This window comes from Myotis davidii, unplaced genomic scaffold, assembly GCF_000327345.1.
Source record: "Myotis davidii unplaced genomic scaffold, ASM32734v1 scaffold395, whole genome shotgun sequence".
Lineage (NCBI taxonomy): Eukaryota > Metazoa > Chordata > Mammalia > Chiroptera > Vespertilionidae > Myotis > Myotis davidii.
The window spans coordinates 2,328,077-2,352,097 of record NW_006287904.1 but is presented as its reverse complement, the minus strand read 5'-3'; the positions used below and the strand labels follow the sequence as shown (position 1 = coordinate 2,352,097).

The 24,021-nt window shown below is 39.0% G+C and overlaps 1 protein-coding gene across 1 annotated transcript in view; it reads left to right on the top strand.

Moving 5' to 3' along the window:
* CLASP2 (cytoplasmic linker associated protein 2) overlaps positions 1 to 18,051 on the top strand; it is a 152,608-nt gene extending 134,557 nt beyond the window's left edge. The window contains exons 34-39 of the mRNA XM_015561252.1: positions 1,179 to 1,407; positions 7,213 to 7,406; positions 8,228 to 8,356; positions 11,556 to 11,762; positions 13,515 to 13,631; positions 16,333 to 18,051. Coding sequence (XP_015416738.1) covers positions 1,179 to 1,407; positions 7,213 to 7,406; positions 8,228 to 8,356; positions 11,556 to 11,762; positions 13,515 to 13,631; positions 16,333 to 16,419 — 963 coding nt within the window. The 3' untranslated portion in view covers positions 16,420 to 18,051. The remainder of the gene's footprint in view (positions 1 to 1,178; positions 1,408 to 7,212; positions 7,407 to 8,227; positions 8,357 to 11,555; positions 11,763 to 13,514; positions 13,632 to 16,332) is intronic.
* Positions 18,052 to 24,021: the final 5,970 nt, after the last annotated feature.

Genomic DNA, 24,021 nt, shown 5'->3' with positions numbered 1-24,021 from the left:
GGAAATCAATTATACATATTGATATATATAATTGATATATATATATATATAAGTGATTTCAGAGAAGAAGGGAGAGGAAGAGGGAGATAGAAACATCAGTGATGAGAGAGAATCATTGATCGGCTGCCTCCTTCCCCACCTCCTTACTGGGTGGGGGTCAAGCCTGCAACCCAGGCATGTGCCCTGACTGGGAACCAAACTGTGACATATTATTACTTCTAAGCCTCCGTGTCTTCATTAGGAAGGAAGGGGTATTTCTGTACATCTTAGAAGTTATTGTGAGTATAATAAGTCAGATTACTTCATCCAGCCCAGACCTGAGCTCCAAATTCTGATCTCAAGTGCCTGTTTGAACTCCTAATCTTTTCTTCTAGAACTGCTCTTTCCTATCTTAGTTGATAGCAACACTACTTGCTCAGCCAACTGACAAGACAGTTGTTCTCGTCTCCTCTCTCTTTCTTCAACTTCATACTCAGTCTGTCAGGGTATCTGTTCATTGTACTAGTATTAGTATCTTCAGAATATATCTGAAATCCAACCACTTCTCACCACTGCCTTTCTGGTTCCAGCCATCATCATCATTAATTCTCTCACCTGGATTATTAAAATAGGCACCTAACTGGCCTCCTTGATTTTGCCTTTGCCCTCCTAGTCTATTCTTATTCCTCTACTCACCTCGAAGGTCCCCTGTCTCAGAGTAAAAGCCAAAGTCTCCACAATACACTTTTCTCCTTTATTGCCTCTCTGGCTTCATCTCCTCCTACTTTCCTCCCTATTGAGTTTTCTTCAACCACACTGGCCTCCTTGCTGTTTCTTTTTATTTTTTATAATTATTCTTGATAGATTTTTTTAGAGAGAAGAGAAAGGAGAGAGAAACATCCGTTTGTTGTTCCACCTATTTATGCACTCATTGGTTGATTCTTGTATGTGCCCTGACCAGGGATCCAACCTGTAGGTTGTAAATAAACAACAGGTTTCTTTACATCTTTACTGTAAGCTTTGACATTTTGAATGTAAGTTTTAACTCATGTTGATTTCCAGTATGTAAATTTTTTTCAGCTGGTTATTGTTACCTTTTTAAAATTACCTTTTAAGCAGTAGGGAAAACTTTTCTTAGAATTTTGAATTGATACTTGAAAATTAGTTAATGTGCTATGCCTTCCCCTTCCCGTTAATAGATGTGTGGTGGTCCTGGGATGCCCGACACAAGAGCAGGAGGTGATGCTACTGACTCGAGCCAAACAGCCCTTGACAATAAAGCCTCATTACTCCATTCCATGCCTGCTCACTCCTCTCCGCGCTCCCGAGATTATAATCCGTACAACTATTCAGACAGCATCAGTCCCTTTAACAAGTCTGCTCTCAAGGAAGCTATGTTTGATGATGATGCCGACCAGTTTCCTGATGGTATGTATGCTCTGTGTCATACTGTTACTGCCTGTGTTTTGGAGGCCTGATCATCAACGAAGCAAAAGCTGCTCTTTTTTGGTATCCTAAGAAGTAGGGATCTTTGCAATGGTCAAGTTTTCTCCCATCCTCTAGGAGCTCATTTCTTTCCTTTTTTTAAAATATATTTTATTGATATTTTACAGAGAGGAAGGGAGAGAGAGGAATAGAGAATTAGAAACATTGATGAGAGAGAAACATCGATCAACTGCCTCCTGTATGCCCCCTACTGGGGATGTGCCCGCAACCAAGGCACATGCCCTTGACCAGAATCAAACCTGGGACTCTCAGTCTGCAGGCTGACACTCTATCCACTGAGCCAAACCAGTTTGGGCTAAGAGCTCATTTCTAATGGTTTGATAGATATCTTCCCAAGAATTGGAAACAGTGATCATCTTAAGATCATCCTTGAAATGAAGAAAACCTTAATGGCCTCCCAAAAATAACTGAAACCAATGGTTGCTTATAAATTTATCTTTAGATACCATTTCAGTCATTAATTTTTATACCAGAATGACAAAACTCTGAAGGAATACCCATTCTTTTTTTTTTTTTCTTTGTTGTTAATCCTCGCCTGAGGTGGTTTTTCCATTGATTTTTAGGGAGAGTGGAAGAGAGAGGGAAAGATACAAAGAAACATCGATGGCAGTTGGTTGCCTCCTGCATAAGCCTCGACCAGGGTCCAGACTGGGGAGGAACCTGCAACCAAGATACGTGCCCTTGACTGGAATTGAATCCGGGACCCTTTGGTCAATAGACCTATGCTCTATCCACTGAGCCAAACTGGTTGGGCGGAATACCCATTCTTAACAATAACCTATTAAGTGTGAAGCCATAAACATATGCTTTAATAAGATATATCCAAGAAACAAATATGGGAAAAGCTACCATTAAGATTTGGAGTCAGGTTGAGATGGCCCCGGTGAGTTTGAAATGACCCTGGTGGGGTTGAGACGGCCCTTGTGGGGTAAATACTTTAAGAAATAAAACAAAATTAAAAAAACAAAGATTTGGAGTCAGCTTTTAGGTCTATAGGTCTAAGCTCTAATGCTTACAGTGGGCTTAAGTCTAAGCTCAACATTACTAAGCTGCAAAGCTTGAAAAATTGGTTGACCTCCTTGAGTCTCACTTGTCACTTTTAAAAGAGGATGGAGATATTGTACCACCTGCCCTTCTGATAACAGTATGCAGTAAGGTCCAGGGAAAAATGTATAAAAACTGATTAAAAAGTACAAAACACTGCAGATATTTTATTTTTAATAATAATTATTTTTCTCTAACAAATGATATGATCCATGATCCATTAATTTTTTTATTTTTTTATGAAGACTCAATGTGAGTATCTTCCTTATTCTGCTTAGGAATCTGTATCTCCAGTGCTGGTCATTTGTAATTTTTATAAATGGAAAAATATATTTTATGACATAGAAGAATCATATTTTTATTAACTTCTCATGTTAAGAGAATTAATATAGCACAAATATCACAAAGTCAAAATTATGATAATATAGCAGGATCACCCCCTTATTGTCTAATGTTCTCCTTTACCAAGTATTTTATATTTTCCATTTGTTAAAGGAAGGCATCTTTGGAAGTTATATAACTGAAACCTAAACAGGGTAGAATGTTTTTGAGCTTGAGAATATAATTTTTTCACTGCATAATACTTCTTGATAGACTGCTGAAACATAGGTAGCCATTTTTGGTTATGTAATCATTCTTTAAAGATAGATGAGCCCTCAGTTAACCACATAGTTGTTGCTCCAAGCTTCATATACTAGTTATTTTCATTGTCTATTTTTACTTTTAATTTTGAGATGGAGAAGCCTTGTTTGCCATTATTTTATTGTGAACATTGCTGATAGTATCTTTTTAAAAAAATTTTATTGACTTTTGTTGCTGTTTTGATTTTCCTTTCAGCCACCATACCCCACCCCCAATATGAAAAATATCTTCTCTTTTTTATTTTAAAACCTAAAACTTTTGGGAGAAGATAATTATTTTGTTCAAGTCAGAAGTTCCATAAAGGAAATTGTTTTAAAATTCTGAGACTAAGTATGTCTCACTCAGATGTCTCTGTACATATTTACAGACAGATACATTAGTGATGAATTTGTCAAAATTAACAAGTCAGAAAAAAGCCATCTAGTGTTCATGTCTGATTATGGCCTTTGTAAAGTTTACCAGGGACTATAATATTTCAGAATACTGCCTCTATTTAGCATGTTACTGTATCCAGGCGAGACTCATATCAGAGTTTGCCAAGTTAAAAGAATATCTATATTTTTATAGAATATTAAAAAATATTATCAGAATTGTAATTGTGCCAGCATTTGTCATGAGGACATGAGGCAAATTAGCCTTAGTGAATTAATTGTATTCCAGGCCCAGGTCCTCACCATGACACTAGGAGGTGATTCTTTTGTTTTATTTTTAATATATTTTATTGATTTTTCACAGAGAGGAAGGGAGAAGGATAGAGAGTTAGAAACATCGATGAGAGAGAGACATCGATCAGCTGCCTCCTGTACACTCCCCACTGGATATGTGCCCGCAACCAAGGCACATGCCCTTGGCCAGAATCGAACCTGGGACCCTTGAGTCCACAGGCTGACTCTCTATCCACTGAGCCAAACCGGTCAGGGCTAGGAGGTGATTCTTACTTTCTCATTTTACTGATAAGAAAACTGAGCCTCCATAATGATTAAGAACATGTCCCTATCACACAAAGGGCAAGAGGCAGAGGTTTGGTAAGACTCCAGAGCCTGTGTTTTGTTTTGTTTTCACATGACCACACTGCTCCTCTGTGTCAGGCACAGAGGAAATATAGTTGAGTATGCTCTAACTCAGTGGTCGGCAAACTGGCTCGCGAGCCACATGCGGCTCTTTGGCCCCTTGAGTATGACTCTTCCACAAAAGAGTCATACTTCTGCGCATGGGCCACAAAGTCTCGATAGCACTGTTACGTGCATGCCTGCACGTAGTATTTTGTGGAAGAGCCACACTCAAGGGGCCAAAGAGCCACATGTGGCTCACAAGCCACAGTTTGCCGACCACTGCTCTAACTTAATTCAGTACCTAGGTTTACTAGTATCTTATTTATATGGTATAAATAGTTCAGTTTTATAACAAATAATTTATGTGCTTTCTTTGGCAGAAATTATTTTCCTATGTCATCTCTAGACCATTCTATGTCTAGGCATTTCTAATTTATCTCCTAGAGTAATTACAAAGGCTGTATTTATGGAGAAAAGAACTGGGTTCCTTTGAAAGCATTTTCTTTTGAATTCCATTTATTCAGCTGAAATGAAACATGCTTATCAGAATGATCCTCTAACATTGGTGGGAGTCTGATAAACTTTCCAGGAGTGGTTTTTGTGGGGTTGATAGAGATGTATTTATCCTGCTATAGTAGTTCTTGTTAAACCAACAATATTGTTCTAATGTCGGTCTATACAAATGAAATTATTATAGACAGTATCTTCCTCCAAGTTAAGGTCTTATCTTTGAGCTCAAATTTCTTCTTTTTCATTGTTTTGCTTTGCATTTTGCATAAGTTCTCCTTGACCTTCCAAACACTTAATTTGGTTCTCCTTAGTGATCAATCTTTCCAGATTACCTCAAGACTTTAAATTCAGTAATCACATTTTGTGCTCTGTTTGTAAGTTTTTGTAGAGTTTCTTAGTGCTGTAGTTTTAATTCCATGAAAGCTGTCATAACAATCTTTCTTTTAACGGTCAATGAATGTTGTCATTACTTGTTTCCTATCATCAGTTCGCTTTGCTCTAGTTGAGATCATATGTTCTAAGACAGCCGTGGGCAAACTATGATCCGCGGGCAGGATCCTGCCCGTTTGAAATGAATAAAACTAAAAAAAAAAAAAAGACCATACCCTTTTTTTTTTTTAATTTTTTTTAATTTTATTTATTTTTTTTTATTACAAAGGGTATTACATATGTGTCCATTCCCCCCCCCCCCAAGCCCGTACCCTTTTATGTAATGATGTTTACTTTGAATTTATATTAGTTCCCACAAACACTCCATCCATGCTTTTGTTCCGGCCCTCCGGTCCAGTTTAAGAACCCATTGTGGCCCTCGAGTCAAAAAGATTGCCCACCCCTGTTCTAAGAGCTGAACTTGATTTCTTTTCTTCAGGTTTCTGAATCCCCTTACATGGAATATATTTTTCATTTTCCTACTTGTAGTTGTGTGTTCCCTGGGGCCTATATTGTCAGGCCGTTGGTACCTCTAGGTCAGAAGCTAAGCAGCTGGCAGGATGAGACATGGTAGCTTATTTTAAGGACCAATAGGGAACTATCTGGCGAAGTGCAAGCTTAAGGCATTTGGGGGAAGAGTGCTCTTTCCTCCTGAGCTTTTTTTATGTGGGCAACAGCCCTCTCCCAATGCCAGGTTCACAGGCCTTCTCTGGTCTGTTAGGATCAGCAGAATGGTATCCCTTTCCCACAAAAGGCCAGCGTGCTCATACCAAGTAGGCTAACAGAGAAGACTGCTCCATGCTGTCTTTCTTGGAGACTCAGGAGAGGGAATGGCCCAGGGGCTGCCTTCCAGGCTCAGGCACCATATTCTGTGCTTTATTTGTTTGCTTGTTTCAGAGAAGGAGTTAGTAAGGAAAGGGGTCTATGGCACAAGCTCAAGCCACTGCCTGCCCAAGTCCCTCAAGGCCTGAACTTAAGTATTTTATCATCAAAACAATATAGGAAGAACTCTGTTATTTCGTAACGTTCTAATGTGAACTTTTGGACTTAACTGTCTTTCCCACAAAAATTATTCAAAGCATTATCTAATGACTGTTGTAAGACGTAAATAATAAGTGTCCTTTAACATTCATAAAATTTATGATTTCATAATTATACTTTAAAAAGGCAAAAAAAGCCCTGGTCAGTGTGGTTCAGTGGTTAGAGCATCGGTCAGCACACCAAAGGGCTTCCAGGTCAAGGGCACTATCTGGTTGCAGATTCAATCCACAGCCCAAGTTGGGGCTCGTGTGGGAGGCAACCAATCAATGTTTCTCTCTCTCTCTCTCTCTCTCCCCTTCCCTCTCTCCCTTCACTCTCTCTAAAAATTAATGGAAAAATTCTTGAATGAGGATTAGCAACAACTAAAAGCAAAAACAAATGAAAACTTAACAATATTAGGCCCAACTCTAGACTCTGACATTTAAAAATATTAAGTATTTATTCTGCCTCTTCTATCAAACTATATTTCAGAGTAATTAGCTCTAGTTGATGAAGTTACTCTCTACAGAAGAATTCGGCTCATTTTTAACTTCTAATAAAATAAATTGATTTAGCAACCATCAGTGGGTGAAACCATTAGTGAAAAGATTGACAGGGAACTTTACAGTGGTGGGATCAAGTTACTACCATTTAAATACAGTGACCATTGCCTCTTGAGATGCCACCATATAAATGCATACTTAAGTATGTAAGGGTAAAATAGTTGGTATTTGTGATAAATGTTTCAGGAAAAAGGGTGCACGAAGATGAAGTAAAAATGGTAAAGAAATGATTGTTAAATCTGAGTGATCGGTATATGGAGGTTCATTATACTGTAATCTCATGAATTTTTATTTTTAAAAGTTTTAAACTAAAATTGGTGTTTTGGAAATGATAAATCAATGTTTCTCTCTCTTAGTTTCTCTTGTTTTACAGCCAGCATTGTTTCATGTTATGAAGTTGTTATCCCCATACTTGTGAGAATTTATAACCTATAAAGTTACAGAATTAATGCCATGTCCTTTGACAGATCTTTCTCTAGACCATTCTGACCTGGTTGCGGAGTTGTTGAAGGAGCTGTCGAACCATAATGAACGTGTAGAAGAGAGAAAAATTGCCCTCTATGAACTTATGAAACTAACCCAGGAAGAATCTTTTAGTGTTTGGGATGAACACTTCAAAACAATATTACTTTTACTACTTGAAACCCTTGGGGATAAAGAGGTAAATGGCATAATCCTATATAATAAAAGGCTAATATGAAAATCGACCTAATGGCAGAATGACTGATCGCTATGACGTGCACTGACCACCAGGGGGCAGACACTCAACACAGGGGCTGCCCACAGTGGTCAATGTGCTCCCACAGGGAGAGCGCTGCTCAGCCAGAAGCCAGGCTCACAGCTGGCTAGCGCAGCGGCAATGGTGGGAGCCTCTCCTGCCTCTGCAGCAGCACTAAGGATGTCTGACTGCGAGAGGACACAGGCCAGGCTGAGGCACCCTCCCCCTCCTCCCAGTGCATGGATTTCATGCACCGGGCGTCTAGTATGTAAATAATCGCCTGTTTTTTCTGTCTTGGGTTGCATGTCACTGCCAATTAACCAAGCACTACACAGATTTGGAAATTGGGAAAATGGGTCTCTTCTTCTGCTGCTTTCTGCATGGAGTTTTCACTGTAAAGTACTTCTTCTTGTAAACCAGGTAGCCCAGCGATTTTGAATAATTGACAATGGCAAAAATGAGAGGTTGCTAACAGGTCTTTACAGGAGAGTACAGGTTACTTGTTTTGTCCACTTAAATTGGTTCAGAAGTAAAAGTTCCTTTTTAATCGTATTTAGTTGGTTCTCAATTTTTTTAAGATGTGTGATATGTTTTCAACTAAAGATGTGAAAACTTAATTATGCAATATTCCACATACTTTATGTAGTTGTCTATGATCCCCCGACCCTCACCTCAGTATTAAGATCCTTATACTTTAGACATGGGAAATGTAAAAGATTATCTACAACCCGAAATATTAAAAACATTAAAATGTTTCTTCTTAGCCTACAATCAGGGCTTTGGCATTAAAGGTTTTAAAAGAAATCCTAAGGCATCAACCAGCAAGATTTAAAAACTATGCAGAACTGACTGTCATGAAAACATTAGAAGCACATAAAGATCCTCATAAGGAGGTAAGTTACCTGACACTTAAATTATTATTATTTTATGCCTAGTACTTCTGATATTACAGCAGTCGCCCCTTTTCCTCAGGAGTTATGTATCAAGACCCCCAGTCGATGACTGAATCTAAAGGTGGTACCAAACCCTATATTTACTATGTTTTTTTCCTGCACATAAATGCCCATGATAAAGTTTAACTTATAAATTAGAGTAAGTGGTTAACAGCAATAACTAATAATAAACTAGAACATTTATAGCAATATAATGTAATGAAAGTTATGTGCATGTGGTCTTTCTCACAATATCCTACTAATAGCACTCTACTCACCTTTTCTCTAAAAGGAAGCTCTTTACAGCTTCTCTTTGGCACATCTGAACTGCCAGCATCACAACTCTTGCGCTTTGGGCCACTATTAAGTCAAAGAAGGGCGACTTGGAATACAAGCACTGATACTGTGACAATGGATATGATAACTGAGCTGGCTACTAAGTGACTAACAGGTGGTAGTGTATATAATGTAGGCTATGGTGGACACAGGGATGATTCACGTCCTGTACAGGACGGAGTGGGATGATGCAAGATTTCATGATGCTACTCAGAAGAGCATGCTGTTTAAAATGTATGCTTTCTTACTGGAACTTTGCATTTAATATTTTTATACCGTGGTTGAGTGCAGATAACTGAGCCCCCAGAAAACTGGGGGACTACTATATTGCGTAAAACATAAATGTTGCTTAAAATGTACCCTTATCCATCATTTCCTTAATGAACACTCATCTTGATTTTTTAAGGTAATATCTAATTGAGATACAAGCATATATTCCTTCCTATTAAGTACATTATTGTGATATCATGGCTAGCTCTAGGAAATAATTTATTTTACTTCATTTTCTCCTTCATTTCACTTTTCGTTTTTTTTTTGTTTTTAAATATATTTTATTGATTTTTTTACAGAGAGGAAGGGAGCGGAACAGACAGTTAGAAACATCGATGAGAGAGAAACATCGATCAGCTGCCTCCTGCACACCCCCCACCGGGGATGTGCCTGCAACCAAGGTACATGCCCTTGACCGGAATCGAACCCGGGACCCTTGAGTCCGCAAGCCGACGCTCTATCCACTGAGCCAAACCGGTGCTGGCTCACTTTTCGTTTTTTACTTAGAGTTCACCAATGTTATCTTCACATTCCACTTATCAATAAAAATTTAGTTGTTTTTTTAAGTAATTAAGATAAGAATCGTTACTATTTTAAAGTGGTAAATTGCCTGTATGAGCTGGATATCTGTTAAACGTTTATTAAATAGCTCAGCTGGTGTGACTCAGCAGTTGAGCATCAACCCATGAGCCAGGAGGTTACAGATTGATTCCCAGTTAGGGCACATGCCCAGATCGTGAGCTCGATTCCCAGTAGGGGGTGTGCAGGAGGCAGTCGATCAATGATTCTCTCTCATCATTGATGTTTCTATCTCTCCCTCTCCCTTCCTCTCTGTGAAATCAATAAAAATATTTTTTTAAGTTTATTAAATAAAATAATGAGGACAGCTTGCCTGGAAGAGTCTAATATTGCCACAGCCACCAGTGATGTTGATAAGACAATCATGAGGATTTTTATAAAATCTCAGAAGTAATTAGAAAAGGAAATTTCAAATAGGAACTGCAGTTCTGAGAGAAAGCACCAGAGCAATAGCATTAGGTGTCTGGTAAAACAGACATGAGCAAAAGTCAAAAAGGAAAGTTAAAATAGCAGTGAGACAAAATAGATCAATACTTAATGTAAAAGCTAAAACTTTAAAAATCTCATAAGAAAACAAGTGTAAATCTTCGTTACCTTGGATTAGGCAGTAGTTAGAATGCCAGAAGTAGAAGTAGCCTACAACAACTACTAGAAAGAAGATAAATGGACTACATCAAAATTAAAAACTTTTGTGCTTCAAAAGACGTTATAAAGAAAGTGAAAAGGCAATCCACAGAATAGGAGGAAAATGTTATAAATGATGTGTCCGATAAGGGACTAACAACCAGAATATATAAAGAACTTTTACAAACCAACAACAAAGAGACAACACAATTAAAAAATGGGTGAAAGATCTGGATTGACTTTTCTGCAAATAAGTTATACAAATGGCCAATGAGCACACAAAAAGATGCTCAACATCATTAGTCTTAGGAAAATGCAAGTAAAACCCACAGTGAGATACCACTTAACACAGACCAGGAAAAAAGGCACTGAGAAGTGTTGGTGAGGATACAAAGAAACTGAAAGCTTCTGTAACCCCCTTTCCAAAAGATCTGACTGAACCTTAGAGGAGAGTGAATCATAACTTTTAAATCTGCCTGGATTTTTATTCAGATTTTTTTATTCAGCTGTTGTTTAACATCTTGCTTAATGTCTAAAAAACTAATAGTTTAGTTCCCCACCTTCTGACCCAAATAATGCCTGTAATATCCCTATTTTTACAAAAGATAAAGTTGACATTCTTAAGGTGCTATAGCTGAATTAGCCCTGGGTCTTCTGACTTCCAGTGTATTTTTCCCTGTGCCTTTCTGAGCACCTCTCACGGATTGAGGTCATAAGGAAGACACTACCAAAGTAGCATGAAAAGCAATAATTTTTACATGTTTTCAAGACCGTCACTAGAGATTACAGATTCTAATAAGATTGACAACTGTTTCTTCTCTTTATTGAAAAAGCAGTATCATACCTTCCCCAAGCCCAATACAGAAGGAAAGAAAATCATTATGAACAGAAGGAGGAATAGCATGTTACTTGATAACGTATTGAATGTTTTATGTTGTAATTATGTGGTAAAAGGGGACATAGCACTCCTGGAGTTGAGGACACTAATAATGAGCAGCATCTCAGTGTGGCTGATGCAAAAGACTCCACATTGTAGTCTAGGTAAATAGAGCGTTCACTTCCCTGCACAACTAGACCACAGTATGGTTTTAAAATCACTTTTCCCAACATTAAAAGAACACCAAAGAAGGAAAAATGGTTTAATAAAGACCGATGAATTCATTTCCTAACTTCAACAGTTACATTTTGCCAACCCTGTTTTAGCAATACTATTACTTTTTGTTTGTTTAATATTTTCAAAGCAAATTCCAGTTGTTATGTCCTATTACCTATATCATGAAGTTTGTACTTCCAGGACACAGTATAGAAAATATATTTTTATTACTTCCCTACTCAATTTCCTTTGTTTTAGGTGGTGAGATCAGCTGAGGAAGCTGCATCCGTGTTGGCCACTTCAATCAGCCCAGAGCAGTGCATCAAAGTGCTTTGTCCTATCATCCAAACTGCAGATTACCCCATTAATCTTGCTGCAATCAAAATGCAAACAAAAGTGATAGAGAGAGTATCCAAGGAAACTCTTAATCTGCTTTTACCAGAAATTATGCCAGGCCTAATACAGGTAAGCAGTTAAGCTTGGAGGAATAAGCTACGATAGATTTGGGATTCTGTTATTCACTTTTCCAGGCAACACTAATGGCATGACCACGCTTGCCTATTTGCTCTGAACATCCAAGACTGTAGGCAGGTGTGGTGTGTGTGCACGTGTGTGTGTTAAAATATACATAATATAAAATTTACCATTTAGTCATTCTTAAGTGTGCAATTTCGTGGCATTAAATACATTCACAAGATTACACAACCATCACCACTATTCATTTTCAGAACTTTTGAATCATCCCAAATGGAAACTCTGTACCCATTAATCAATGATTCCCCATTCTTTCTCCTCTCAGTCCCAGGTAACCTCTATTCTACTTTCTATGTTCCTCATATAGTGTTGTCCTTTTGTGGCTGGCTCATTTTATTTAGCATAATGTTTATAGGGTTCATCTATGTTGTAGCATGTATTCCAATTTCTTTTTTTTTGACTGAATAATATTCCATTTATGTTTATACCACAATTTGTGGGGGGGAGGGTTGTCGGGGGGGTGGTTGTTAATCCTCACCTGAGGATATTTTTCCATTGATTTTTAAAGAGAGTGGAAGGGAAAGGGAGAGACAGAGAGAGAAACATCAATGTGAGAGAGACATATCAATTGGTTACCTCTGTGTGTGCCCTGACCAGGGATCAAGCCTGCAACTGAGGTACATGCCCTTGACCAGAATTGAACCCGGGACCCTTCAGTCCATGGGCTGACGCTCTATCCTCTAAGCCATGCTGGCTCGGGCTATACCACAGTTTGTTTACCCATTAATGTGTTGTTGGAAATGTGGGTGTTTCCCTTTTTTAATTAACTTAAATGTATATTACAGCAAAATTTCTTGTACTTACATGTATATATATCTAGAAATAGAATTCCTAGGTATTACCAGATTCCTCTCCAAAGTAGTTGTAGTAATTTACAGTCATAGATGTAATACTTTTTCTTTCTATGCACACAAACCCATTCATATAAACATTATGACAAATATGGACTTTATAACATGCTTTGCTTAACTTCATAGATTATGAGATTTCTGCCATCCAATAAATAATATTCTATTACGTGATTTTAATTCAGTAGTGTGTACCACTATATTAAGACCTCCTCCTGAAGAGAATTAATCATTTATTTCTTGGTGCATTATCTATGTGACTTTATTCTAAGCCCTAAAATTTTTAATTGTGAGATCCTTGAAGATCAGGTCCAAATATCTTTCTTCTTGGTCTATGCTTTGATACTAAGAATAGAATATATAACATGTATATGTCATATATATAATGAATACTGAATAAATGTTTGGATGAATAGTTGGAGCAGTGGTAGGGATGGGACAGATATTAAGCTTAACTCAGCCTGGATTATAGGAGTACCCTGACTGCCAGGCCAAGGAGATTTTATTTGCTAGTGAGGAGCTGTTGAGTTCCATAAAACAGAATGATTTAGGGAGGTTCGTCTGGAGACTTTTTGCAGGGTGGATTGGCAAAGAGGCAGCCTCAGAGTCAGAGAATTGCAGCTTTCCAGGGTAAATAAAGGACCTGATAAGGAAGGCTAACAGTGGAGGTGCCGCAGGGGAGATGGAAGGAGAGAGGGAATGTCTGCCTGAAAAGGTTGAAAAGTTCATCAGTCAGTAAAGCTTGAGATCTCATCTTTGAGTTGCGTCTTCTGTCTCTGTTGGATGGTGCTTTCTCAGATCCCCCAGGAGTGCTAACACGGACTTTTCTCCCTAGGGTTATGACAATTCAGAGAGCAGTGTTCGGAAAGCTTGTGTCTTCTGCCTGGTGGCTGTTCATGCGGTAATTGGGGATGAACTAAAACCACATCTCAGTCAGCTTACTGGCAGTAAAGTAAGTAGAGCTGCTTTGTTCTAAGGATGCTGACCATGGTACCTTCTTCAAAATTTATTTGTGTGTGTCTGTCTTGATACAAAATTTATTTTTGTATTCAGCTTCTAGTAAGTCATGCTTTGAGCATTCAACTTATTCCTCCTACCGTTTGCATTTTAACTGTTTCTACTTTCATATTTGCCACTCAGGGGAAGTCAGCAGTTTGGTAGGGTGACTGGTAGATTGCTATGAAAGAATGCCTACCAGATTCTGGTTATTTAAAATAGCCAGCTTCTTTGTCACTCCCACAACCAAATCCTTACCCTCAAAGACTGTTTAGTTAAAAATAGGCAGGGTTATACATTCATGGATTTTTTTATATCTCCTAAAATATGGACCACTTGAATATATTTAAATTTCCCCCTATGAACTATGGTAAATGTTTGTTCTTGTTCCATTCTTATTTTGATCCGGATAAGTGTACAACTTCGATTGGTATGTTGAAAAAATAAGTCTTGCTTTTCTCATTTCTTTGATACTACCAAAATTTTGAAATTATTTGTAGAGGGTGAGGATAGATTATGATTGTTGAACTGTGGCTTATAAACAAGTTAATAGGAGACACTTCAGTTAAAGAGTTTCCCCAAATCTGAATGATTGTCATTACTATGATCATATTTATTTTTAAAATAGCAAAAGGGCAGAAAAATACACATAAAGGAAAATGAGCTCAGGTATAAACCTTTCATAAGTTATACATAGATTAAGGCAGTGGTTTTTAAAACTTTCTGGGGTTAATCTCATCTCAAGAAAAATAAATACATACAGAAAATTTTATACCCAGTTTCAGAGGATGCAATGAGTCCCTGAATCCCATGGACACTGGGTTAAAAACCTTTGAATTAAAGAGTTAATATTAAAAAAGAAAACTTTCAGTAATAAAGTGGTTTTCAAAAAAAATGGATTCCAACTTTTGTTATGAGCTTAAATTAGGTCCTGATAATTCAGAGTTGTCTATAGAAGAATTAAAATTAAGCACCTTATCGGGATATTAGGCAGCCAGTAATAATGTTGCACACGAAGACAATAGGTAGGTGGGGGAGAAATATTTGGAAATGACATTCGATGAAAAAAAATGTATATGCTCTGATTACAAACTTTAGAAAAATATGGTCTCATACCATAAAGACTGCAAAATGAGAAATCAAAAAACATTTTTAATTGAATTTATTGGGGTGACATTGGCCAATAAAATCATACAAGTTTCAGGCATACAACCCCCACAACACATTATTCATACATTGCACTGTGTGCTCACCACCCCACCTCAAAAACATTTTTATTAGGAGGACGGTGGCATAATTATCTAAGATCTTGGGTCCTGGAACCCAAGTGCCTAATTTTATATCCTGGCCCACTTCTTTCTTAGCTCTGAGACCTTAGGCAGTGAGTGACTCACACATTCTGTTTTGAAGATAAAAAGTGATAATATAAGGCAGTTAGTATATTGTATAGAAAATAGTACTTAAATGTTTGTCATTGTTTTAATGGTAACTTCTTTTTCTAAATTTACTTGAAGTTTTATGTTACCACTACAATAGTTTATATACATTTCAGAGATGAAAGGAGAGGGAGAGATAGAAACATCAATGATTAGAGAGAATCATTGATCAACTGCCTCCTGCATGCCCCACACTGGGGATCTAGCCCGCAACCCGGGCATGTGCCCTGACCAGGAATCGAACCTGGGACCCTTCAGTCCACAAGCTGACACCCTATCCACTGAGCCAAACCAGCTAGGGCTATAATAGTTTTTGAAAGGACATGCTAGATTACTCAATCGTGAACAAATTAGAAAAATTTTTTATAATTTCTAATTGTCAACAATAACTGGGCATTGTAATAACCTCTCTATTCAAAATTTATCTTTTAAAGCTCACATTGCTATACTAATAAAAGCATAATATGCTAATTAGACTGGACAGCCAAACGATCTTCCAGACCTCCTTCCAGATGACTCCATGGCGGCGGGGGCCGAGGCAGAGGTGGTTAAGGGCGATCAGGCAGCCAGGAGAGCAGTTAGGGGTGATCAGGCAACAAGGCAAGCTGTTAGGGGCAATCAGGCAGGCAGAGGTGGTTAGGCACAATCAGGCCAGTGGTCGTCAAACTGCAGCTCGCGAGCCACATGCAGCTCTTTGGCCCCTTGAGTGTGGCTCTTCCACAAAATACCACGTGTGGGCACGCATGTACAGTGCGATTGAAACTTCGTGGCCCATGCGCAGAAGTCAGTATTTTGTGGAAGAGCCACCCTCAAGGGGCCAGAGAGCCGCATGTGGCTCACAAGCTGCAGTTTGCCAACCACTGAGGTAGGCAGGCAAGCAGTTAGGGGCAATCAGGCAGGCAGGCAGAGTGGTTATAGGCAGTCAGGTAGGCAGGCGAGCAGTTAGGGGTTATCAGGCAGGCAGACAGAGTGGTTAGGGGCGATCAAGCAAGCAAGCAGTTAGGAGCCAGCAGTCCCAGATTTACAAGAGGGTGCAGGCCAAGCTGAGGGACGCGCGCGCGCGCGCACACACACACACACACACACACACACACACACACACACATACACGGTGCACAAATTTCGTGCACTGGGCCTCTAGTATGTATATAATTTTTTAATGAACATTATACTATAAACTAGGGCAGTTGCTCAAATGACATGTTTGCTTTCAATCTGCAGATGAAGCTACTGAATCTTTACATCAAACGTGCACAAACAGGCTCTGGAGGAGCTGATCCCACTACTGATGTCCCTGGGCAAAGTTAGTGAAGCCAGTGGAAGTGAACCAGGTCTCTCCAGGGAAGGACACAGGCCACCCTCATCAATGAAAGGAAATTTTCAAATGCATCTTTTGGAGCTTACCATTGTTTCCTAGTTTTAGTTTTCTGTTTTGTTTTGTATTTTCTGTAACAGAGGACTATCCTCAGTCTGCATGTAACTTTTATGATAGTTATCCCAAATCCAAGAAGAAGCAGTATTAACAACAGTTGATCAATATAAAGTAATTTTAAATCTAACTCATCATTTCACTGTTTGTACTTCTTTGTCTTCCCCATTAACCTTTGCCAGTGTTATGGTTGTATAAATTTTTTTTAATGCTGGTTAAACAGGAATGCTTAAAGCTTTAAAAGTTGGACAGTCTAAAACATTTTTTGCCTTTATTCAAATGCAGGATAATATTTTTTAATTGCTACCTTGAGTTTTGTTTCCTATCATGTCCTATGCTAGTAATATTGAAATGACGTGAAACACAGCAGGACTAATTTGAGCTACAGCTGGACTCTGTTGGTGTGATTGTGATACATGTCATTAGCTATAACTTCTTTGGGGTGGTCTGTAGTTTAAAACTAAGACCTCAAAGAGAAATGTTACAGAATCAGCCAGTTTTGTAAAACTGATATTGTTTGTTGGTTACTGATCTTGCCATCTTTATTTAAAACCATGTCCCCTCTATGATCCCTTAAGAAAGCTGCACCAAATCATCTGCCTGTTTTTTTTCTTAATACTTATTAAAATGGAAGGTTTCATTGCAGGGTTTTTGGTTTGTTTATCTTTATTGTGAATGATGCTTTTTTATATTTATTAATATCAAATTCACTTACGAATAAACTTGATAATGGAAACAGACAAAAATAATCAAGTGCATGTGTGTCCTTGACAGTCTTCTGTTTCTCATTTAATAAACAAACTAATTATTGAGACATGGGAGTCGACCAGCACCTTTTGTTTAAATGGTGGAACCTGGTTTCCTTTTACCATGAAATTGTCTTACTTGAAAACGTTGATCCTGATGAGAGAGAAGATGGTGCCAAGGCTATTACCTTGTATAATGGGCTCAAATTCTCTACCTCTTCAGGGCTAATACTTTTAATTGAGCTGCTGCCTATAGTGTCTTTTGGAAAACTAAAGGGTGATTTTTCTGTTACGTTTTTAAGTCACCTTTGGCTACATCTATTCTTTTCATGTGCAGCCAATTTGCAAAAATGACCAGTGTTGGCGAAAGGCAAAGTAGATCATTTGGAACCAGAATACTAATGATTGCTCATCTTGACTTTTTTTTAAATCCTAACAAAGTGAATTTGACTGGAAAGGCAAATAGCTATTAGGGAAGCAATTTGCTGTTGTTACAGAGTTATCTGAACTTACTTTGTTTAATTGAACAAAATGTAGAAATGTATGTAAAGAATTTAAGAGTACTGAATGGATGATTTGTCATCGGCTTTTACCTTAGTTTCTGTTCTCACAGCAGGAAGTCTCTCTATATCTCCTCCCCTTTCCCTGTAACAATTTTGTTTTCTACTGTTAATTACATTGTGTATTTATAGTTCTATGCTTACTGTTGTGCATATACTGGCAATAAAACTGTACATAACATTACTTGAAAAAATTAACAATATATATCAGTTGTTTTTCTGTCTCGCTGTGTGACATGCCACTTATCTCATAACTAGGTTTTTAAAAAGCTCATGTATCAATAAATTTTATAAGTGCATCTGAGCAGAAAAGATTTATCAGGAGTAGCAGCCACAATTAAGTATATATAGCTATGTATGCATGTATATATTATAGCTCTAAGATGAAAAGGTATTTTAAACATTGAATGCTTCTTAGTAATGTTTTATGTTCCATACCTTTGATATGTTTTATATAATCATTTTTTAATATATTTTTATTGATTTCAGAGAGGAAGGGAGAGAGAGAGATAGAAACATCAGTGATGAGAAAGAATCATTGATTGGCTGCCTCCTGCATGCCCCCCACAGGGGATCAAGCCCACAACCTAGTCATGTGCCCTTGACTGGAATTGAACCTGGGACCCTTCAGTCCACAGTCCGACACTCTATCCACTGAGCCAAACCAGCTAGGGCCATTTTTAATCTAAATAGTGGTTTGATTTTGACCTGTTCTTTATGGTCTTGCTTTAACTATTGTTGACAATTAAATAGAGTGACTTAAACTGAATAATATCTCTACTTCGAAACATAGACCAAGCAGCAGGCATCTAAAGGCAGGCAACTCAGAAATGAGTGAACTGAGTAATAGAAAAGCAAAACAAAATTGACCAATAATCTCCTAGTGCAAAAAAAAAAAAAATCTATGAGGAAATTCTTCATGTAGCCAAGGTAGCCCCATAATGTGGCTTGGCCAAAAGGAAGAACTGAAAAGGAAAAATACCCCACATTCAAGACAGGCAACACCATATTACTGAATATTTCTGGAACATCGTCCATAATTCATTTTAGGGAAGTGGCCCTAGGACAAGCATGTCAAACTCAAAGGCTAACACAGGCCAAATAAACAAGGTTTAAGTTTATGTCGGCCGCAAAACAAAAGCTTCAATTTTCATAGAAACGTAGGTTTATTTCGATAGAGGCATGCTGAATACAAAGGGCTGAAATAAATGAGTAATCGTTAACATAATAGAACATTTTAATAAAAATATTTTTTCTTGAACATTAACTAACCAGACACTGCATAACTGCACAAATTAATAAGCGTAACACAAATAAACCTATTTTTCTTGTTCTCCGAAAGCAAAGTATTTCCTGTTGTGCACACCAAACAAGTTAGTCGAAGACTAATGACGTGGCAATCAGCTGCTAAAATATTCGCTGCTAGTATTAGTGGAGAGAAATGGTGGGCCTGCGCTGAAGGAGCAGAAGGAAATGAATGCAACACGATTATAGTGATCAGTCATTAGCGAACGTTGTAGTTTCTATGTTTCATACCAGTGCCCAGCCACACAGTCTGGGACACTTAAGTACTGAGATTCTGTTAAGTCTCTTTCCAAAAATGTAGTCCTACTTCAATGAGATGTGTGGAAAACCCCCCCCAGTGCCCAGCCACACAGTCTGGGACACTTAAGAGATTCTGTAAGTCTCTTTCCAAAAATGTAGTTCTAGTTCAATGATATGTGTGGAAACCCCCCTCCCCACACACACACACACACACACACAATGTGACTCCTTGTGAACCCTAAGTGGGATATAATCCTATCATGGCTTGAAGATCTAATTGTCCATGAGCTGAGTCTTCCATGGATTACCCGAGAAGTTGTAGTTTGCACACTGCTTTTCCAGAAATGCAGTCTCTCTTGTAGGCCCTTTTAAAAAATCACTCCTTGTGAACCCTAAGTGGGATATAATCCTATCATGGCTTGAAGATCTAATTGTCCATGAGCTGAGTCTTCCATGGATTACCCCAGAAGCTGTAGTTTGCACACTGCTTTTCCAGAAACGCAGTCTCTCTTGTAGGCCCCTTTTAAAAAATCCTCTGTTGTTTAAAGTATTACATATAGTATTACATATGTCTCCTCTTTCCCCTGTTGACCTCTCCTCAGCCACCCCCCGTTGACCCATTTTTTAAAGTGAAGTTTACCAAGAAAAGAGTTGAGGGGTACTTAATCTAATACTGCAAATTAGACCTGTTGTTTCTCAATATTTATCAACCATGCTCTGCCAAATATTTGTCTAAATGGCATTTACTTGCTGCTCACCAGTTTTAACCTGCATGACTTCATACCAGTTATGAAATAACATAGAGCCCAGCCAGTGTGGCTCAGTGGTTGAGTGTCAGTGTCTGAACATGAACCAGGACAGGAGGTCATGGTTCCATTCCCAGTCAGGGCACATGCCAGGTTGTGGGCTTTATGCCCATGCCTGAAAAATGCTTCTGTGTTTAGTGTGTTACAAAGCCTGAGGCAAAGGAATACTATTGTGACTTTATAAGTTAAAGATTCCTATTAGACAATATTCAGTACTCCCAAATAAAAGTATCTTTACAAAAATGACTATACAGATATAAATAACACCTTATATCAAAAATTCAGAATATATGTGGATGTAAAACAGAAAGATATGAAATAGAGTTGACAGGACATAGATGGAAAATTCAAGAAAAATCCCAAAGATACTCAGAAAAGAAGATTAAATTAAAATATCCAAGATAAAACAATTTTTACAGAAAAATATAATGAGATATTCAGGAAATAAAACATTCAAGAAAATGAATTGAAATAAGGACAGCGGTAAAAGTAATCACCAAAAAAAGTTACTGGTAGAAAATAAGCAAAAGTGATTCATCATCCACACAGTTGGAGTTTCTTTAAAAAAAAATATATTAAAAGGGAATAAATATTTAAAATCCAAAAATACCCTCCAGAAAGAAAAGATCTGAATCAACATAATCAAAAGGCACACCTGGAAAAATTATTCTGAAATAATTATTAGATGTATCCTAGGACAGTGGTCGGCAAACTCGTTAGTCAACAGAGCCAAATATCAACAGTACTTCTTCAAAATAGACTTGCCCAGGCCGAAAACCGACTTCTGCGCAAGGGCCACGAAGTTTCAATCGCATTGTACCGCACGTGGTATTTTGTGGAAGAGCCACACTCAAGGGGCCAAAGAGCCGCGGTTTGCCGACCACTGGGATAGGCTATAAACTTTGAAGTCAGGGAGCTTGGGCTGACATCCTGGTGACCTCAGCTACTTTATTTGGACAGAATTTCTCTGGAAGTTTTAAAGCATGACTTCCAAATTATTTCACTCTACTCCCATCAACCTGATTATGGGGCTGCTTGACTAATAAAATACGCTACAGAATAAAGATTCTGCAATAGTTTCTGGTCCTGGGTCTTCAGTTAAAAAAATTCCAATATAGAGGCATCATACAAAATATTTGACCAGTATTCCTCAAAACTGTCAAGGTCATCAAATGTAAAACATTTGTAGCCAGAGGGTGGATTCTGGAAGTTTTAAAGCATGACTTCCAAATTATTTCACTCTACTCCCATCAACCTGATTATGGGGCTGCTTGACTAATAAAATACGCTACAGAATAAAGATTCTGCAATAGTTTCTGGTCCTGGGTCTTCAGTGTTAAAAAAAAATATATTCTACACTTGTTAAAGATGGCTAGGCAGACTTTATTCAGGAGCATCACAATAGGTATAGGGACCACTGCAGTGTGATGTGGCAGTGGGAGAGACTGGGCTCAACTCCATATGAATAAATGGGCATTTAGAGCCAAGGTGCAGGTTGAGAGGCAGTGGATGGAAAAGTACTAAGAGAAGACATCAAGTTAGTAAGGGGAGTTCTAAATAAACCCACCTTACAGGATTTTTGTTGTAGGAATTCCAGCAGCCCCATCTGAGATCCCAGACAACAACCAGGATCGAGCTATAAACATGTATTGTTGACGGATGGTAAATGAATCAGGAGGCTTTCGCTAAAAATAATTATTTATTCAAGGGTCTTAGGGTTTGCAAACTAGACACACAAGTATTATCCAGGATGTTCTGAAGAAGAAAGAAAAGCTTCTTATAGTTAAAAGTACATTCTTGAGAAGAATCAGCCCTGCATTCTTAGCCTCTGGACTGGTCCAAGATTGTAATCCTCAGGTGTTTTGGACAATGGATGTCAGGCAGTATGGATAATAGATGTCAGGTGCTATGGATACATGAATACTCTTTCCTTAGTCCTCTAGGAGGTCTGGATACTCTTTCCTTAGTCTTCCAGAGGGTAATCAGATGGTTATCTGAGGTTTGATGTATATGCAGGCATTGAGGCAGGACTGTAAAAGTCGAAAGTTTAAGTTCCCAGGCTAGTTAAAACAAGAATAGAATCTTGTCCCCATTTCTCTGTTGTAAGTGGCTGGAACAGCAGTGGGGGTTAGACAACCTACAGGGACAGACCAGACCTGGGCTCAGCAACCTCGGTACTTGAGTTCTGGCTAGGAAAGAATTCAGAGCCAAGACTCCAACTATAAGAGAACATTTATTTGGTAAATCACAGAAGGTAGAAAAAGTAATTACTGGAAGAAATGGGATTAGGAAACAAGTTATAGAAGTAAAAGAAGTGCCCTTTGAGTTTGTGACTGAGGAAGCTAAAGGTGACACGTCTGGGGAATGGGAAGTGGGAAGAAGAAGGGGAAAGGGCTAAGGCAGTGGTTCTCAACCTTCTGGCCCTTTAAATACAGTTCCTCACGTTATGAGCCAACCATAAAATTATTTTCGTTGCTACTTCATAACTGTAATGTTGCTACTGTTATGAATCGTAATGTAAATATCTGATATGCAGGATGGTCTTAGGCGACCCCTGTGAAAGGGTCTTAGACCATCAAAGGGATCCTGACCCAGAGGTTGAGAACCGCTGGGTTAAGGGAAAGGCGTGGGCATGCTCCAGGGAGGGAGAGCATGCTGGGTCCTTTGTCCTAAGGGTTTTAAGGGTGGAGACTTTGGGGTAGGCCCCCAGGGAAGATTTCAATAGAGTGTTTAGCAGTTTTCCAGGTGTGTCCTTTCAGGTTCTGGCATCAGAGCAGGGGGTCATTTTTCAATGCACCTGGTCCTGAGGGCAACTTTGGTGTGGCTTACCTGGTTTTGTTGCTTTCCTGGGCCTGGAGCTGAAATACAACTGAGGCCTAGATGTTATCTCTAGGGAGTCCAAACCACAGGACCACCCATATGCTGGGGGGAGAGGTCACCCTGGGGGCAAGGTCCCACCCTACAATTGTCCATTGCTAGGCTCCAAGGACTTTCCGCCATGGTGACCTTCTACACCTGGCCCATGGTCCTTGTTCTACTCATGTCTAACTGCCTACCACACCTCAACCTACTTAATTTTAATTTGGCAGAAATGACTATGCCGACACCATTTTATTTCTTCTGTGTTCCTCAGTACAGAACCTGGAGGCGACTTTAGCCCCAGTCATATAACTGCACCCTGAATTAGAAGCTCCCAGCTAAGCCCCGTGAATCCGAGTACCATAAATGCAAGGCAAGAAGTAACACGATTGCCAGCTGTTACTGCTATGGTTGAGCTCCAGCTCGCCATACTGTTCCCAGGAATCAGCAGTTGTGGGAACGCGTTCCAGAACCCTTTATTGGGACCATTGATTGGCTTATACCCATGTCAATCAAGGTCTTTCTGCCCAATGGGCCTTTCAGTCCACAACATGGTGCGAGCCTATTGGCTAAGACTCCCACCCGCTTTCTCCTCTGTAGTGCGAGCAAAATCCAAAGACAACCCAAAAGACCATAGAGAAGCAAAGCACCACAGGAAGTGGGATCTAGTGCAGCTCAATGAACTCCTAGTTTTGGCAGCAAATTCTGTCCTGGAACCCGCCCAAAAGGAAGAACATTCTGATTGGTGGCTTAGTACAGGGTCACAGAGACTCACGGGAGTTTCGGCCAAGCCCCTGCCTTTATTGTCCAGTTCGCCTGTCAATCAATTAGCTTCGGATGGACGAAAGCAGACAGCCCTTTTGGCACCGCCTCTTCCTGGGCCGGTGTGAAAGGGCAGCGAGGCCGCCTGGGCCGGGAACTGGCCGTGTGGGCGGGGTCGTGCCTCCCTGCAGGGAGGGTGCCTC